The sequence below is a fragment of the Aedes aegypti genome, chromosome 3, assembly GCF_002204515.2.
Source record: "Aedes aegypti strain LVP_AGWG chromosome 3, AaegL5.0 Primary Assembly, whole genome shotgun sequence".
Lineage (NCBI taxonomy): Eukaryota > Metazoa > Arthropoda > Insecta > Diptera > Culicidae > Aedes > Aedes aegypti.
The window spans coordinates 222,725,752-222,744,881 of NC_035109.1; the positions used below are offsets into that span (position 1 = coordinate 222,725,752).

Below are 19,130 nucleotides of genomic sequence, written 5' to 3' on the forward strand. Positions count from 1 at the left end.
TTAATCAGCAGAATTCTGGTCAACAGTGACATGACTTCTCATTGCAGTTTTACGTTGTGTTATATTCCTATTTTATTTCTCATAGGGTAAAGCACTACTTGGACACTTCCATGATTCACTTTGGCATGGGGGGTTTTTCTCAGTCTAATTTTCTGAAACATTGCAAAATGAAGTACTTCGGTACGACGCATATTGAGGCTAAATGTAAGGTCAGTAAGCTTCAAAAAAAGTTTTATCGAAGTTAATCAAAAGTACCAAGAATAGGATTCGCCTCCCTATTTCATGTTTTATAAATTTATTATAATCAAACATAAGTAGGTAAACATAGAGAGATGAATCATGTTTTCGGCACTTCTGATACACTTCGGCCGGTGCACAGTGGCGGGCCTTCATACAAAGGTCGGACAAAACCTCAAATACGTCTCAAATCGCTTTATAATGGTAATCTATTAATTATCTTGGATACCTGATATCATCCCGTGAGAAATAACAGTCAAATCGAAAATTTGTTTTTCTAGTGAAACTTGTGCAAATTAGGTTTTTTTTTATCCAATCAAAGGTTATTACTACAATTTTTTTGTTGTAAGGCAGAAAGTTGTACATAAACCTGCACTAGAGGAATAAATTCAACTTACTTTTAGAAATTCAACTGAAGTTTCAAACGAATTATAACAAATTATATAGATTTGAATGATGAAATCGATAAATTATAATGAAAAATGAAAATGGAATTTTCACCTCTAGGGGCAAAAAGGGGCAAGAAAAACTATTGCACGTCTGAAAGTATGGATGATTTGCTGATTCATAGTGAGTGGCTCATTTTCCCTTAACACTTCACATAAAACGTACGAAGTTTTGCAATTTACCAAAATTATGGAGAAAAATTGTGTAAAACATTTTTTGCTACAAATCACAACTTGATATGTTAATAATTATATAATTATAGCCAAAACTAAGGCTCATAACTACGCTTTCAAATGGGAACGAGTGATTTTGAGAACATGAATTTTTGAGGTTTTGTCCGGCCATGCGCCACTGTGCGGTGTTTTTAAAGATACTGAACCGATATTTTCCAACAATATGCTTTGTATATAAGTATGTCTTACTAACGAGTTTAAGACAATCTGACCGAATAAAAATCCGATAACACAGCAGGTTTTATTATAGGTTATAGCCCAAATTTTGCTTAACATAGCTTAGACTGAATGTACATGTCAATATTTGCTATTCCGTGATTGATCGATACTTGTTAGAATTGCACTTCGATCCAAATGAAAAAGAGATGGGACTTTCTGCTTGTCCTTGAGGAAAAAGATCTTGGAGTCATCTCTGGTCGGTGATGCGAGCCATAGATAAGGAGCAAAAATACGATTCCTACTTAGAACTAGTTTTGCATTTTTGACTCGCGGTGAGAAGATCTTGGAAGAAGGTTAAAAAAGTACGTGGACATTCGAACTATTCAAAGGTTATTTTCAGTAATAACGAAAAAAGGTGTGTATACGAAAATTATATAAACAGGAATAAGGGTTAATTTCGACACTTGTAGTGACGAACCAGCTATAGTTTGTGTGAAAATTAAACAAATTTAAACAAATGTAACGTTGCTACGATTAAAATGTATTACCATAAGTATGGAACGAGCTCACCAGTTGGTAATCCATCCTCGACTACGTCAACTGTCTTTTCACACTCGCACAATGCGAACTGAACTATTGATTTTGATTCCGTTGCTCGCCCCACAAGAGCATGCAACAGAAACAAAAGATCACACACTTCTTCTTCTTCTTTTATGGCATTACGTTCCGACTGGGAAAGAGCCTGCTTCTCAGCTTAGTGTTCAATGTGCTCTTCCACAGTTGTTAAATGAAAGCTTTCCTTGCCAAAGTTATAATTTTCGCATACGTATATCGTGTGGCAGGTACGATGATACTCTATGCCCAGGGAAGTCAAGGATATTTCCATTACGAAAAAATCCTGGACCGACCGGGAATCGAACCCAGACAACTTCAGCATGGCTTTGCTTTGTAGCCGCGAACTCTAATCACTCGGCTAAGGAAGGCTCCACAATCCATATGTGAGAGTTTATTTGTTATTATTTTGTTATCAATATATAAATCATAACTTTTTTTTTCGAGAGCTTCTGTCTGTATTTTTTATTGGTCTGTTATAACTATGACAAAATGAGATATGTTTATGCTATACAGAGTTATTATTTTTGCTGTTTTACCTTTTATCTATATAAATAAAAATGGAATGGTGTTTGTATGTCACGAAATGGCTTGAGAACGGGTGATTGGACTTACATGATTCTTTCACTGTTGAATTCGTCCAGAGCTCCGACGTGTTTGTGCGAAAAAAAAGTTTAGGAAATTCTTCGGAATAGTGGGGAAAACGGAAGAGTACTAATCTGTCATTTTCTACACGGGACTTGCATGGCGTTTTTCAACAGCCTACTTGATGGCAAGACGAAGTTTGCCGGGACCACTAGTTTTAAATAGAAAAATAACAAATTTTGATATTTAATCATCTATTTTATTGGTATAATTTGAAATTCATTTGCAATTCTCCCCTACCCAAGCTTCTCGACATTTCTAAAAAATCTAACATTGATCCCAAAAGCATATCTAGGAAGACAAAAATGTTTGCGCCTAATCTGCCAGTTTTAGATATATGGTATCTTCGGAAAAGTTTCTCCATATTGTTTAGACATTTTTTCCAGTGATGTGAAATTAGGGTGGCCTAAATGGTTTACGAGATCAGAATACAAGCTTTTTTTCTTACGCATTTAGCCCTATACAATGTACTACAATGTATTAGAACAATCTATTTAGAGCAACTTTGCAGAAGAACCCAAATTTCTATCTCCAATAGTTCGCGAATTATGATTTTTTTTAACAAATATGTTAGGGTGGATCTGAAAAATCATTTTTTTCTTGATAACTTTTTATACGATAATTTCTTACAAAAACTTTTAGCACTTTTAGAACTTTCGATTGCGCAACTTTTTGCTGAAGAAACTACTGCGCTATATCTTATGGTTGTAGAGCTATTAGAGATTTTCTTCGAAAAAAAGGTTCTTTTCAAATGTTATTATCTTTAAAAGGCGAAAAAGGATTTTCAATCTTTTGTTGGCATTGTAAAGATAATCCTTTTATCTAATTAGGGTGAAAAAACCGTGAGGACGTATTTTGTTCGAAGAGATCAATTTTTTTTTTTGAAAATAATGTTTTTAAATGAAAAAGTGTTTAATACAAAGTACAGTTAAACCTCCATGAGTCGATATTCCATAATTCGATATCGACTCATGAAACCATACTAAAAATCAAATTTCACGGTTACTATGATGGTTCCCTAAAGCAGTTTTCCATAGCATTGCTGTTCCATGACTCGATATTTCCATGAGTCGATGGTCCCTTCAATAGTGATTTATAGAGGGTTGACTGTGTTCATAAAAAATCAACGCTCTAGGACAGGGTTTCTCAACCGGTGGTCCGCGGACACCTAGGGGCCGTGACGACATTTCAAGGGGTCCGCGAAGCCATTGCAAATAAATGTTGGTTTTTTTGTCTCGTTTGCTCGCAAAAGTTTATGATTAGTAGGTTCATCTTTCGTTGTTTAAAATAAATATTTATGCAATTGCTAATGATTCAATGTCATTCCGTCAATTAAAGATTAAAATCCAAATTGGTCCTTCCTGGTTTGAGTGAGAACTAATCAATGGCCAATCACCGGTTTTGTTTTTTTTTTTCACTGTTAACAAAATCTCAAATTTTCATGAGATATGATTGAGAGATTGTTCGTGCAGGAGTCATGACATAATTGGGTTTGGCATGAAAAGCTCAATAGCAGTGTTGGGAAATAATGAACATGTCTGCTGAACGGGAATAAAAACAAAATAAATTGCTCCTGAGCCTCAGTGTGCTGAATTGCTCGCATCTGTCGTTCTCGCCAACAAACGAAGATAAAGTGATTCGTGAACAAGTTCGGAGCTGTTAAGAGTCAATTACGCTTTCGGGAAAAATAGATATACAATTGATTCGTCTATAATAACCACAATAAATCACTTTTTGTTCATTTACTCGCGAGTAAATGTTCGCAAACATTTTGCGATTTCTTTTGATATGTTCTCACGAGCAGACGGGTGTGAGCTTACTCACACCAAGCCTGTTCGCGAATCTATCAAGTTTGCGTTGGTTTACATTTGTAAGATGCCTCGTGATACGAATACCTCCACCACTGCTCAATAGTGAGATTCGTGAGGCAAAGTTCGAATGTTGTTTTTCTTTGCAGAGGGCTCATTGATTGAGATTTTAGTGTGAGTTTACCAAATCCTTAGAGGTATTCATAAGGAAAAAATCTTGCATTATATTGACTTAATCCTTGCCAGATTTCTGGCGAGATCATTAAAAAACAATCTCGGAAGATCCTTGACAAATTATTGTTGGAATTGCACCGATTCGACATTCTTTGCTATTTTCACTAAAACCATCGGCGAAACATTCTCGAATCTATCATCATGGCTTTTAAGTAGTGATCTATGAAAGATTTCTACGAAAGTTCTTGATGAATAATTGACAAGCTTTTTGGAGAAATCTTGGTGAATTCCATTAAGACTTTTTGCAAAGATCATTATTTAGCTCATAAGAAGCCAATTAGAAAGTTTCTTAAAATTTACAAAACAGCTTGGATTTGAAAATTTCTCAGCTAGAAATATTTCAAGCCTAATGAAAATTTCTTACATGGGTAGAAATCAAAATCCAAAAACAAGATTATGACTCATGATATCATGATTCTAGTGTGTTTTCATCTAATGAAAATACACCATGATTTGGACTCATGATATCATGAGTCAGATTGCCGTAACGCAACACACGCGTTAGGTTTTTGTTGCTGATTGCTCGGAATCATGATTCAAATGCCAAAAATGCTGAGTCGCACATCCGTTAATGATCGACAAAATAAAAAAAAAGTTAAAAATAGCATTCATTGAGAATCGAGCCAAGAACCCTCCGATTGTAAGTCGCGTACTCTACCACTGGTCAATACGAATGAGATGAAACAAAGTGCGCCGCTTAGTGTTTCCACACTGGATGTTACGTTTATGAGGAATCATGATTATGACTCCAGGAACCATGATTTGTGATCCTGATGTTGTGACCTAACCAATTTATGAATTTCATGATTTGTAAATCATGGTGAGGGGATCAGATTTTTATCCGTGTACGATGCTTCTCGAAAGAAACTTCTTTGCACTCCTAAAAATATCTTCGACAAATTGCATTCCTTTCAAATACCTGTTTATTTGGTTCGATTTTTGCAAGATCGCATGGAATGGAAGGATGTTTGATAGACTCCTGACATGATATTTACTAGATCCTGATGATCTTAGCAATTTTTTTTCATATGTGGTGGATTACAGACGTGATTTTTGGGTTGCGAATAACTTCATATTTATAATGAGATCTTTGGATGCTTCCATTGCCTTGCATTTCAAGAATATTTATTTCAGGGGTCCGCGGTATGGTTGCAGACCTTCAAAGGGGTCGCAGTTTCAAAAAGGTTGGGAACCACTGCTCTAGGATATATTCATAATAAACAGAAATTTATATGGTAAAGAAAGCGAAATTTATATGGTAAAGAACAACCGAAATATCTGTATGTAAAGTATGTATGTAATGTATGTAAAGTGATTAAAAATTGAATATACATGTATTAATATTATATAGATCACAGTAAGCGGAGTCTAAGGAGTTGGGAGTAGGAAAATTATTTGTTGAAGATGTTTACCGCTACCGCTATCTGGGCCCCCAAAAATCTGTCTAAGGTAACGAACCAGAAGGTGGGCCTGTATCACTTAAAAACTGCTTAAGCTATCAATTTTTCAGGCCCACCCTAACTTATTTGGAGATCACCACAGCAGATGGAATCACTAATCGACCACGTTCTGGTTGATGGACGGCACTTCTCCGACATTATCGACATCAGGACCTATCGTGGAGCTAACATCGACTCTGACCACTATCTGGTGATGGTTAAACTGCGCCCAAAACTCTCCGTCGTTACCAACGTACGGTACCGACGGCCGCCCCGTAATGACATAGAGCTGCTTAAGCAACCGGATGTCGCAGCGGCATACGCGCTGCACCTCGAGGCTGCATTACCGGAAGAGGGTGAGCTGGATGAAGCCCCTCTTGAGGACTGCTGGAGTACAGTGAAAGCAGCCATCAACGGTGCAGCTAAGATCAATGTTGGGTATGTTCAATGGAATCGACGGACGATTGGTTGGCTATAAATTCACGCTAGGTGAACCACTTCTCCTGTCCTATTGAAGGCTTGAAGGTGTTATTCGGATGACAGGGCTTGATAGCTAGGGTTCGATTTTCCACAGATCAGTCAATTTTTGTGCTTCGTGGATATGACATTGTCTGCCGAACATTTGAAAAGGTTGCAAGCCTGTTCATCTTGGAAGCAGTGTGATGACAAACGGGGATACGTTAGAGGTGGTCAAGGTGGTCAACGAATTCGTTTACCTTGGATTTTTGTTGACGGGTAATAATAGCAGTAGCCGTGAAATACGGAGCCACATCATCTGTGGATGTCGTGCGTACTGTGGACTCAAGAAGTACTGGCGGTCAAAAAAGAATCGTCCTCGCACCAAATGTACCATATACAAAACGCTCATGAAACCGGTGGCCCTCTATGCTCGAGGAGAAGCTGCAAGCTCTTGGGGCTTTCGATCACCGGATGCTTAGAACTATCTCCTCTGGAGTGTCGGAGAACGGTGTGAGCCGGCAAAGTATGAACCACGAGCGTACCAAAATCTACGACGAACTCAGTATCTAGAAGGTGACCAAAGCTGGGAGGATACGATGGGCAAGGCATGTAGCAAGAATGTCCAGCATTCCGGCAATCGAATGATTTTTAGTTTTGAACAGAAAAACTGCTTTTGAAGTTTCGATGATGACGGAGCGTTGAACGTTAATAGTAGTTTACGGAACAAGTTGCAGAATAATGACTTTTTTGCAATTTCTCATCGTAATAGGCTATTTTTCATCACGCCAATCTGTCATGAAACGGCCTACTTTCCTGCATTGAAGTATGCAGTGCGGGAAAAGTCATTACGCAACTAAAACCAGTGCTGTAATGATTCATTACGCAACGCTTTCTCATTACGCAACTGTTTTGAGTTGCGTAATGAATCATAACACAACAATTTTTCAGAAATTGTAAAATAATGGTGAATGCTCTCCGATATTAATTTCGGATACCCTCAAGTGGTTTTCTACGAAATTGCAAAAAATGTTGTACGTAACTCGTTGCAGAACTCGATTTTTACAGCACTCGTCGTAATTATCCTACTCGGCAAGCCTCTTAGGATAAATTTACGACTCGTGCTATAAAAATCATCATTCTGCAACTTGTTCCGTAAACTACTATTACAGCACGAGTCGTAAATTTATCCAACGACCCTTGACGAGTTGGATAATCACAACGAGTGCTGTGAAAATCGAGTTCTGCAACGAGTAACGTACAACTTTTTTTGCAATTTGGTAGAGGACCACTTGGGGGTATCAGAAACCATATCAGAATGCATTCACCATTATTTCGCATTTTCTGAAAATTGTTATGTAATGATTCATTACGCAACTCAAAACTGTTGCGTAATGAAAAAGACGTTGCGTAATATTCATTACGTAATGACTATTACCACACTGCATATTTCTGTGCAGAAAAGTAGGCCGTTTCATGACAGAATGGCGTGATCAAAAACAGCGTATTACGATAAGAATTTCAGAAAAGAATTTATTACCAAGTTGCGCCATGATCTCCTGAAGAATTTTCGACAAGTTGTTACTTCACGAGTTTTGCCAAAATTGAACACTAAATTTCTTCCTTGGACATCTTGATTATCCAGAATTGTACAAAAAAGTTCACTAGGGATTAACATCAGAAAACTTTGAATGCTATTGGGGATCTATCTATCGAAAAAAAAAAACACAATTTTACTTTCAGTTATCAAGTTCAAACTTTCCCTCTCATGATGTAAAATTACATAGGTATGTAGTAAGCTTTTGAGAAAGCTGTCATGCGTCGCTTGTAATTCAACTTTGTGTCACCCCATATTGTCAGCAAATAGGATTTATTCCTGCGAGGCTCACCACAAACTGCGTCGAACACATCACTCCCGTCGCTCCGTGTGTGATGATAGTCTCCATCAGAGGACTTCAGGCGATGAATGACGAATATTTAATATTTATCCTGTATTCTGTTTTTTTTTATCGTTATTAGCTTGAGCTCGAGCCCCAAAAAAAAGTGCATGTGCTACTGTGCACTCATGCCAACCTGTATTGCACCTTTGTCCTTAGGTATTTACGTTGGCCAGTGGTGCATGAAAAATTAATCAAAATATACCTACCAACGATTTCAGAATTTGTGATGAATTATTTTGGCTTTCATCGCTGCTGCTTGGATCGATGTGACGTACATGTGAGTGGGTGGATGGATGGATGGACGGATGCATCAGTCATGGAGTCATTAAAGTTTATATGTAAATACCAAATATTTGAAATGCACATGCGTATTCGTATCGGCGAGCGATTGTTGTATATATATCGTAGAGTATAAAAAAGTGCAATACATGGCATGGTTGACTGCGTGGCGTTAGCACTGTGATTGGCGGCAATCCATTGGAGTGCTATTTGGAACAACGAAAACAAGTTTACAAGCTCAATGACTTTTTTGCCCGTGCTTTCCGGTTTTATGACGAATCGAAGCAGTACTCGAAAAAGTCTATTTCTCGAAAAATTATTCAAATAGACTCAAGTCAAAAAAGTATACAAACTTACTTTATCGATTCTACGTGTTTCGTAGACGAAATTCTACACATTTTGCTCTAAACCAACTCGATTTTTCACTTTTAGAATGTTTACTTTCCGGAATTACAAAACGACGAAAGTAAGATTTTCATCTTTCGCTACCTAACCACTACTTTCGCCGCGCCGCTGTATGGAGAGACAAAGTGACTTAACCACGAATCAAAACAAAACACTACTTGAGCCGATTTTACACTGGTACAAAAACGTCGAAAGTAACTGAATAAATCGGCTTATCATTTTGTAATAAACTTTTTGTGGGAAATAACAGGAACTCCCTAGTTTTTAAATGCGAGCTTATTGTATGCAAAATTTAAGCAATGTACACGGCGAAAAAATGTGAAAAAGATGATTCATTTTAAAACAGTTTTAGAAGACAGGTTGTGATTCTTCTGAATTAATTTTCTCAAAACTGTATGGAAGTTACTTACGTCGATTTGAAAAAGTAATCGAGATTTGGTATTGGGTCTGGATCAGTTGATAACACATTAGGGGTAGAAGGGGCAAGATGCACTAGGGCGATTCAAGAATAAAAATAGTTTGAAAATCCGATCTCTCATACCTGCTCTACCATCCTTACGATAATAATAGTAGTCTATGAAATATTTAGCTTTTTCGGTGGTATTTATATATCAACACTAACGTGTTTGGAACATTTTTCAAAATTTCTCCATAGTAATTTTCATATAAACCTACATCGCCTTTGGGCCACCATTAAATCACCACCAACATAACACTATTGTTATCATTAGAATTGTAAGAAAGATATGGGAGAACTTACAAGGAAACTGTTTAGGGCTGGAGTTAAACTCCTACGTAATATCTAAAGAATGTACTTTGTAAAATCATTGATACAAATGTTGGGCAAAACATGAATTTTGAATTTTGGCAACTTTATGGAAATGACATTCGAAACTAAACATCTATATATCCTGTACATTTGGTACAATTGGTTAAAAATCGCGTATGTAAATAATTTTAATAATAAATCGCACCAACAATTTATAGATGTTGAATTATATGAATAATAATTCGATATAGAGTATCGTTGGGAACATTTTGTGGTTTCTGAAATTGTTGGGAGCTGTTGATAACAAAAAAGACAATCTTTAACTCGTTATACTTGATCTGATAATCTGATCCACTGTTAAAAAAAATATAAAATTTTAATGTACTTTGGAAAATGCGCAAATAAAGCCATAGTAAATCGAAAATTGCAACATTTGTTGCACATCATTTGAGAGTGTTTTCAAGAAATCTTGCACAAGCTTTTTAAAATTGCAAACTTTTTGAAGAATTACCATGATTTTCAAGATAAGCATATCAAATTATTTTTGTAACATCTTGAATCATAGAATAAGGTCAATTCATTTGTATGGAACCGATTGTTTTGAACAAAAAAACTGCTTTTGAAAACTCCGAAATCAATGACGGCCTGCCCCCTTAACGGTTTATACAAATTCTGTGAGAAATAGTACAGGAGCAGCTATTGAGATGAACCAACATCCACGTAATCACTTAATTTTTTGGAGACAAATGTTCCAGCACATCAACATTCACAGGCTGTCAAAGTTGTATAAAATACTTATTTTCTCTATTTTTCTAAGCTGATAAACTTGTATGAAACATGACTGAAATCGTTAAATAGAGTAATGTGGAGCAAAAGTTCGACCTTAGTGAAATAAACAATATTTCCAGAGGAACTATAACTGTTGAATATAAATAAATACCGAATAGTGGACCTTAAACATTTTGGCTACAATGTTGATGAAAAAATTCATGTCAAAATATTTACCGATTTTTTAGCTATAGCAGATTCAAAATTGATTATCTTAAACGAAATTTTGTCTCACTCGAACTTTTGCCGCACTCTTATGTATTTTCGACAGCCAATGTCTCAAAAAGTAGACGTTTGGATGTGGACTTAGCAACCCTAATTTAAGTAAATAGCGTTGGTGCTTGAGACAAAAAAAGCTCCGCAGTGGTATCAATGTTGCATGTATCAAAGTTTTTTTTTGACGAGGTTTAGAATCCTGTCCAAATTTTCAACATATGAACGTTTAAAAATATTTTTTCTGGGAATTTTTTTTTAATTTTGAATTTTCAATCGCATACAAAATGTATGTGGAATTTCATCTTCGCCGACAACTTTTAACCTCCCACCTAACAAATTTTAGCCCAAAATGGTTCATTATTATTAGTATTATTATGCTTTATTAAAGACACCACCAACACCAAATGGTAAATAATTTAGAATAATTCTGGGGTTTTTATGTAACAGCGTAAGCAAGCAATGAACATGCCAAAATGAAGATTTACATTAGTTTTACAATTGAAAAATTTCAGTAGCCTTAATTTTCTGCGTAAAACGATTGTATGTATGATCCGATTGGAATAAATAATTTAATTTTAGTCATAATAAAGACATTTTTTATGCACAAACGGTTTATGCAAGTTTGAAACAGTCCTATCTTTCCAAATGACTGGCAAATTGAATTGATCTTTTGATTGTAACGGGAAAATTAGTTCAAAAATGGTTTAGGGGGCCCAGCATATATAGAGGTCAAACATATATTGGTTACCCTATTAGATGTTCATGGAAACTAGATATTGTGTCGAGATTTCAAAACCATTTGACATTTTGTTAACAAAGATCTCTATTGATTTTTCCTATGAAATTCGCATGTATTCAGATATTTGCAAAAAAGATTATGAAATTGCTCCTCAAAAAAAAAAACACATTTGACTTAACTTAATATTTAGCAGTAGATAAAACATGAAACCTTATCACTCTAGTAGTATTTATTGGAATCTTTGGACTTTGATAGCGAAAAGGGTAGGGTGAAACATTTCATCAGAAGTGTGTTTTATTGAAACAAAAAATACTTTTTTTTTCATGTTTTTGCAATCGATGAAGTTATTTTAAGGGTAAAAAACGAAACATAAAAAACACAAATGTAAAACTATCATGAATAGTCAATCATCTTAGGCATAATAAATATAGAAACATGTTCAAGGATCATATTACTTCAAACGTTTATTTTAGTATACTGCTCATATTTGCATAGCCAACGTTAGCGCCAATATGACCAAAATGCATTTTTTCATTAATATGGATTATTTAGCTAATCATACACAGCTTGGACATGCGAACAGCGCTAATATGGTCTGAAATATTCAAACAATTAGAGGAAAACGTATTGACGTGAGCACATACACCTAACTATCTGAAGAAATACTCGGGTTGCAGAGTGTTTATTCGGATTATTTTAGCGTATAAACCAGGTTGCTATGACAGTGACCTGGTGTGTACGTCAATTTATCCTTAGAATCGTCCATTGAACTCACTGATTGGTCGGATAAAATGATGTATGCGTTTGCGGTTGACGAACGTAGGAAATTAATAATAAAAATCTCCTCCAGACAGTTTTCGAATTTCAATCTTTAGCAAATGCACAGATTTTTTGACCAAAATTGTTGAAAGATTTAATTTTAGCTCTACGTAATTGATGGATATTGCCTTCACTGAGAGTGTCTTGCCAATTGACATGGAATCGAGTTTTATGTGACACGTGATTTTGTTTGGAAATTTGATATTTTATAAAAGATAAGGATGTTTAATAATAAACATGAATAAAATAAAAAAAAAACTAAGACTAAATATAAAGCATTGCCCAAATCGTGCTTGGATTGCTTTTAGATAGTGAAAATACTTCGTAACATATCTAATATGTATCTGGAACGTTGGCTCTTGATGGCAAATCAGTATGAGGAACTAAACAGGCTTGATCCCACAAATCATAATATGGGAACACTTGTAACCGTTTGTTACAAATTATTAGTCTTTTTTTTAATTCGTGCTAATTTTTATTTGTATACTGTCACGTTTCTAGTTTTCAGTGGTGTTGGATTAGTACAGGGTTAGTATATGCTATCAATGTTAGTAGATTGTTTAAATGTATTTAATTTCATTGTTAGTAAATTAGTAGAATTGTTAAATTTGAATTTTAAACATGAAAAAGTTGCATGCAAGCTGTGGGTAGAGTAAGGTGGGGCAAAAGTTCGACCTTAGTGGTATAATCAAAGTTTCCAGAAAAACAATAGCAGTTAAAACAAAACAAATACCATACAGTGAACCTTCAACATATTGGCTATAACTTTCCTGAACAAACTTGTGTCAAAATATTTACCCATTTTTAGTTATAACAGTTTCAAAATTGATTGTTTAATTCGAACTTTTGCCCCACCGGTGGGGCAAGAGTTCGAATCTAGTGTGGGTTAAAAGTTCGCTGGCTAAAACACAAAATATCGATTCTTTTATGACAGGCATACTTTACACCAGCCGTAAACTTAAGTTTGACGAAAAATACACACTAAATTTTCATCAAAAATTACCCAAAACCGGGTTAATTGTAATATACTCAAAAATACCAGTTTTTCGCAAAACTAAGTAGAAATGTAAAATTTTGGTGACAGTTTTCACACGATCAGACTAATTAAACTTTTTTCAAATTTATGAACTAAAAGCGTAGATTTTTTCGGTTTTCCATTGTCAATCGATTGATTAGACTATGGGCAAGCATATTATACAACCAGTATCGTGGACTTTGTAGCCAAACGATAAAAAAATGCCAGGGGTCCAAAATATATACTTTGAGGGTCCAAAATGTATTGGTGTGTCCAAAATAATGACAGACAGTGCTTCACAATTCAATTATTTTCGACGTTTTTCGGATCCTACATGACTGTATGGGCATTTTTATCTCGTAGAAGAAGCTTTTTGCTACATTTTGGCATGTTCTTTGAATTGGTTACGCTGTGCAATTTATTAATTGGAACAAAAAACTAAAATCACTTCCTTAGGGGGTCCAAAATACGACCGTTACCCTAGATATCCTTGTTGTAAAATGATAACATGTAAATCAAAGCTGTTGTACAAAGTACAGTAGCGCGACAGCCCGAAGGGTAAATTTTTAATGATTAATGTATTATTATTGAATAACTGGATAGAATAAAAATTACAAGGAATCACTCAATCGAGATTTTACCTTGAAATTGATGTTAGTTGTTGGCAAAAAATATGTTTGACGTCTCATGTCCAATATAAGAGTTTTGTGATACACATTTGATGTTTTGTTTTCAATAAACAAATTTTCGAGACTTATGTTTGTTTCGCTACAAGCGAAAATAAGGGTTTTTTTAACGATTCATATAGGCCACTTATGCAGTTACCGTTGTTAAGACCAATATAAATATTAGAATCAAAATAGCTATGATAATATGTATCATTTAGCGATATTCAATTATTCCCTGGAATAATCTTAAGCTGATATTAATGGAAAATTGTTAAAAATATTGACAAAAAGTCGATTAGCCCTAAGTGAAAAAAGTGCAAAAATGTGCAGCTCAATCGATTCTTTAGTTTACATAAAAAAAGCCTTGAAAATGAATTTTAGCCAGGGACAACTTGGGACAAAAAAGGATGGGATGTGTGAAGTTTAGATAAAAAATCGAATATAGTTTTCTCAGTGTAGTCCTCACATCTGCCTGAACTAAAGTACGAATTTTTAATCCGTTTTATTTTTATAAGATAGCATTTTCAGTAAGCTTTTGAACACTGTATAAAGATATGTAGAAAATTATACCATTATGCAGTATATTTCATCCAACGTATACCTTGTATTCGCACTTAGTTATCTTTTTTTGTGAAAAACTTCAACTTTGGCGTACTGTATCAATGAAACTACAAAAAATCTTGCTCTAGTTTTCCAGGAATATCTTAACATAAGTGTTTACTATGGAATGATGTACAAGAAGAACCTATCAGAATAAGTCATATTTTCAATTATTGGTCACCTGATCGCCCATAGTGTAATGTTGAACATATATTAAATATGCAGCGTATAGCCCTCGATCTAATAAACAACTTTACCGATTTATCGGCCAATATACCAGTTTGAAACTTTCAATGCGCTTTGATTAGTTTCTATGCGCGATGATTAGTTCGATTTTCTACCATTAGAACAGGTCTGTCAATAGAAATATAAGTAGTAGAACGCTAGTGGCGCTGTTATCACATAATAGAAGTATTTTATTAATACTTACTATTGAAGTTTTTGATTGTTTGTTTAGTGCCATGTTGTAGAGAATGTTTTATTATGGTTGAAAAAATTGATTTCACACTTATAGACCCGGTACTCAGACTGTCAGAGCGAGGCAAACTAGATGTTGGTCACACGAACAGTCGCGACATTGACCTTCTACGGCTAATGCTTCTACTGGTCTGTCCCACTCGGGTTCAGATTGGGTACCGTTTCTAGTACTGCTTTCGGACCCTTGCAAAAGGTACCCAAGTTTGACAGATCGCATTACATTTTGCACGGCGTTCTAGATTTTGCTTTAATATTTACCTTATGTGCCATAAAATTTTGGGCAATTGCAAGGGACATGAAGGTCTTTATTTCGTCATCGACTAGAAGGCACTAGTTCTAGTGGTAGAAAATCGAACTAACTCACCACTCAGCGAATACTTAACGGATTCAAATGGTTTTTTGTCAGTATACTGGCTCACATATCTAGTTTCCAAAAGTGGCCAGAAGAACTCGGGGATATTTCTGTGGCCGGAGTTATTCCGGTGGGTCTCTGGGTCAAGTCGGGTAAAAAAGGGCTATTTTTTGGGACATGAGAAGTTATCTCTATTTATTTCCAATTGCAATCATTTTAATTTGCATAAATCATTAAGATCTGATAGACAACATTATAAATAAATAGTTTTGCACCGTTTGAAATGAACTGTATGTGGCCATTCGGACTTAGGGGTCTATTTTGTAAATCGAGCAGATTTATGTGACCCGCCTGTAGTCATTGTCGATCAAAGCAAGCATGCATATTTCAGATGTCACCCGTCGACTCCCATACTAATCCAGTCACATAGAGAGACAACAGTCGATAAACTCGAGTGGCAGAGTCAAGTCGAGCGAAATTTTTGGTCAACAGTGACTCCAGTCGAGTCGTTTTTGATCGACTCGACTTATAAAATAGGGCCCTTAATGTCCTGAAGACTTGTTGGATGCTAGACCGTTTTAATTCTCTTTCTTCACCACTGCTTAGGCTTTTAAGCTGGTTTAGGGGTCTATTTTGTAATTCGAGCGATTTCACGTGACTCGCCCGTAGTCATTGTCGATCAAAGTAAGCTTGCATATTTCAGATGTCACCCGTCGACTCCTATAGTAATTCAGTCACATAGAGTGGCAACTGTCGATAAACTATCAATCTAGTAAAAGAGTTACGAATTTTTCAACATAAAGTACACAAATTTGTATAAAAAAACTCGTTTAAAATCATTTTTGTTCATAACTTTTTACCTAAACTTTTATCATTTTCCATGTCTTCTACAAAGTTGTTAAACATCTTAAAACGCGTGTTTTTGCTGAATATCGCACCTCTCTATCTCTTAAAGTAAAAGAATTATCAGTAGAATTCGTTTTAATAAGGCTTATTTGTTTGATAGTAAAAACCCATGCAAAGACGCTTATATACAAAAGTTTTTATCAACTGCTAAAAGGGAAGATATTGTTCTTTCATGATTTGTAAGAGTTGTCTGCGCCATTTTGTGCCGAAACCAGTTATAGAGGCCTAAACTACCCCTTGAAAAAAGAGTAATTCATGAATTACTTTGTTACTTTAAAAGATAGGATGATGATATGTTCAGCAAAAACACGGGTTTTTTCATGACAAACAACTTTGCAGAAAACAGCAAAAATGTTAAAAATCTTGGAAAAAAGTTATGATAAAAATATGATTTATAGGGGCCATTCACATACAACGGCATATATCTCAAAAAGTATAGTATAAGAGATAGAAAAATTGTGTCTTCGACAAAGTTGTTTCAAATTGCCAATTCTACAACTTTGCCGAAGACACCATATGTCTATCTAAATGTTTTGAAAAAATAGTTTTTCTATCTCACTGCTAGGTGGATTGATCACAAAACTTTTTTCATCAAAAGCAGCGCTTTAATACACCAAGAAACTTCTCCGAACAAACTATATCGCAAAAATCAACGGTTTAGGCGCTATTCAAAAAGCGCATGGAATCGAGAAAATTAAACACAGTGTACGGGTTAAGTAAAACCTGATTATAACAGAAGAAATCGATTGAAAATTCGTGGTTAAACTATCACAATTTGGATTTGGAGTCAATACGACCCCAAGGCACAAACAACAGATTTTTTCTCGCACAGAAAGAAGGTTAAGTAAATCCAAGTTGTAGAATCCAAATTTTCACTTACAATTCGAAAGTTAAGTGTGTTAATAGCTTGATGACGTTATCGGTAGTTAATAACTTGATAACGGTATCATGCAGAATAATTTATTTCATATGATTTTTGCTGAGCTATATTTCACTATGGCTTTAAATGTCCATAATTTGAAACAACACGGTAGCCCACTTCGTTTAAGTCTCCCCAATTTTATAAACCATCATGTTTTTCATAATTTAATCTAAAATTTTAAAACAGCTGTTTTCATTTGAGGTTTCAATACCATCAACATTGGATTAAATATTTCGTAACACAAGAACTGTTTCATGTCATGACTTGTCATTGGATAAATGATAGTTTGAATACCTAAACGGAATTTCATAATTGTTCTGTTATTTTTCATCACGAAAAACATGTTTAATGAAAAAACTGTTGCAGAAATCTATTTAACATTTGCAGAGCTACAGCCGGAATTAGAAAGAAGCTTCCAGTTTTAGAAAAAAACTCCACAGTTTCCCCTTTAATATAGTTGACACTTTTTTTGTGTAATTGTAGCCACCCTAGTAGGATAACGTGTTCCCAAAACAATAAAGAAGTGTTGTATGCCTACCGATGTGCGCTTAACTTGTTGGTACGAATACATTTGAAACCTATTCATATATTATCATTTGTTTTCCCATCAGTTGAAAAGCTCCGCGTAGGAACAGTCATTTTGATACCTACAGCTCGCATATATTGTGAACAGTGGCAAAACTGGTTCAGTGCTCAATCGTCAATCGTTTATTTAACGTTAAGTGTGATTAATTGTGTGATTAGTCCAGCAATGTCTCACTTTGAAGAGCTTCTACAATGTCCATATAATCGTTCGCACCGCATCTTGCCTCATGCTATGCAACGCCATATGTTCAAGTGCAGGAAGAACAACGCTTCCAAGAAATTGGTATCCTGTCCGTTCAATACGATCCACCTTGTTCCTGGACCAGAGCTGAAGCTTCACCTGGATAGCTGTCCAGATCGTGCAACGTTCGATCTGTACAAATACTGCATAGCGAGTGGACCTTCGAGCTCCAACAGCAGCTACAAGAACGATGAACCGGAGCTGATCTATCATGAATCCATCACGACTCAGGGGCCTGGAAAATCTCTTCAGGATGACGACGAGTGTTGGGACGATTCTGCTGTGCCGGCGTACAACCCGCAGAAGTACTGCAAATCAGCCAAAATTATACGTAAAGCAACTCTGCTGAGACCTTCGGACAAACAAAAGTTCTACCGCCAGGAACATCAGCGGCACCGGGAGCTGGATTCGGACAGGAAGCAAAGCAAACCCCAAACGAATCGCAAGAAGGATCACATTCCGTTGGACAGATCATCGTTCAAAGAGTATCGTGGGCCTGTTCCGGAGTCGGAATATTCCAGCGAGGAGCCCAAGATGGCTCCGGAGAAAACTTTGCAGGATGATGGTAAAGGCAGGGATCGACCATTAGAGAAAAAGCAGGATACACACCAGCAAAAGGTTGATAGCATTGGTAATGATATTGACGAAATCAGTGCACAGTTTTCGAAAAAGATAAGCGTGGGATGCAAATAATATATACAAACTGATAATTGTATAATAATGACAATAAATTTCTATAAGTACACATCATAAACTTGAATTGTATTCTTATTATCATTTTTTATATGTCGAAATAACCACCTTAACAATGAATAATAACCGTTTCACTTTTCCATTCAAATCTCATTCCAAGGTACCGTAATTTCGGGTGAAATTGATCATTTTTCACTGTTTCCTCGGTATGCTTTCTAAAATTTCAACAATATCATACAACTAAATGCAGGAAAACAAGTACGACGGTGAACCTCATTGCCTTATGCACCGAAATTTTATAACAAATATGATGTTAGTGCCAAAAATCAGCTCTAAAATTAAAAATCGGGGAATCCCATTTCGGGGTGAAATTGATCACTTGTCAATGTGATTATTGTTAGTTTTG

The 19,130-nt window shown here is 35.6% G+C and overlaps 2 protein-coding genes across 3 annotated transcripts in view; one reads left to right on the forward strand and one right to left on the reverse strand.

The window, feature by feature from the left end:
* LOC5570813 (zinc finger protein 629) overlaps positions 1 to 19,130 on the reverse strand; it is a 172,175-nt gene that overhangs the window by 37,192 nt on the left and 115,853 nt on the right. The window lies entirely within an intron of this gene.
* On the forward strand, positions 17,800 to 18,788 carry LOC5570814 (gametocyte-specific factor 1 homolog). The gene has a single exon (XM_001653271.2). The coding sequence runs from the start codon at positions 17,957 to 17,959 to the stop codon at positions 18,722 to 18,724; it is 768 nt and encodes a 255-aa protein (XP_001653321.1). The 5' UTR covers positions 17,800 to 17,956; the 3' UTR covers positions 18,725 to 18,788.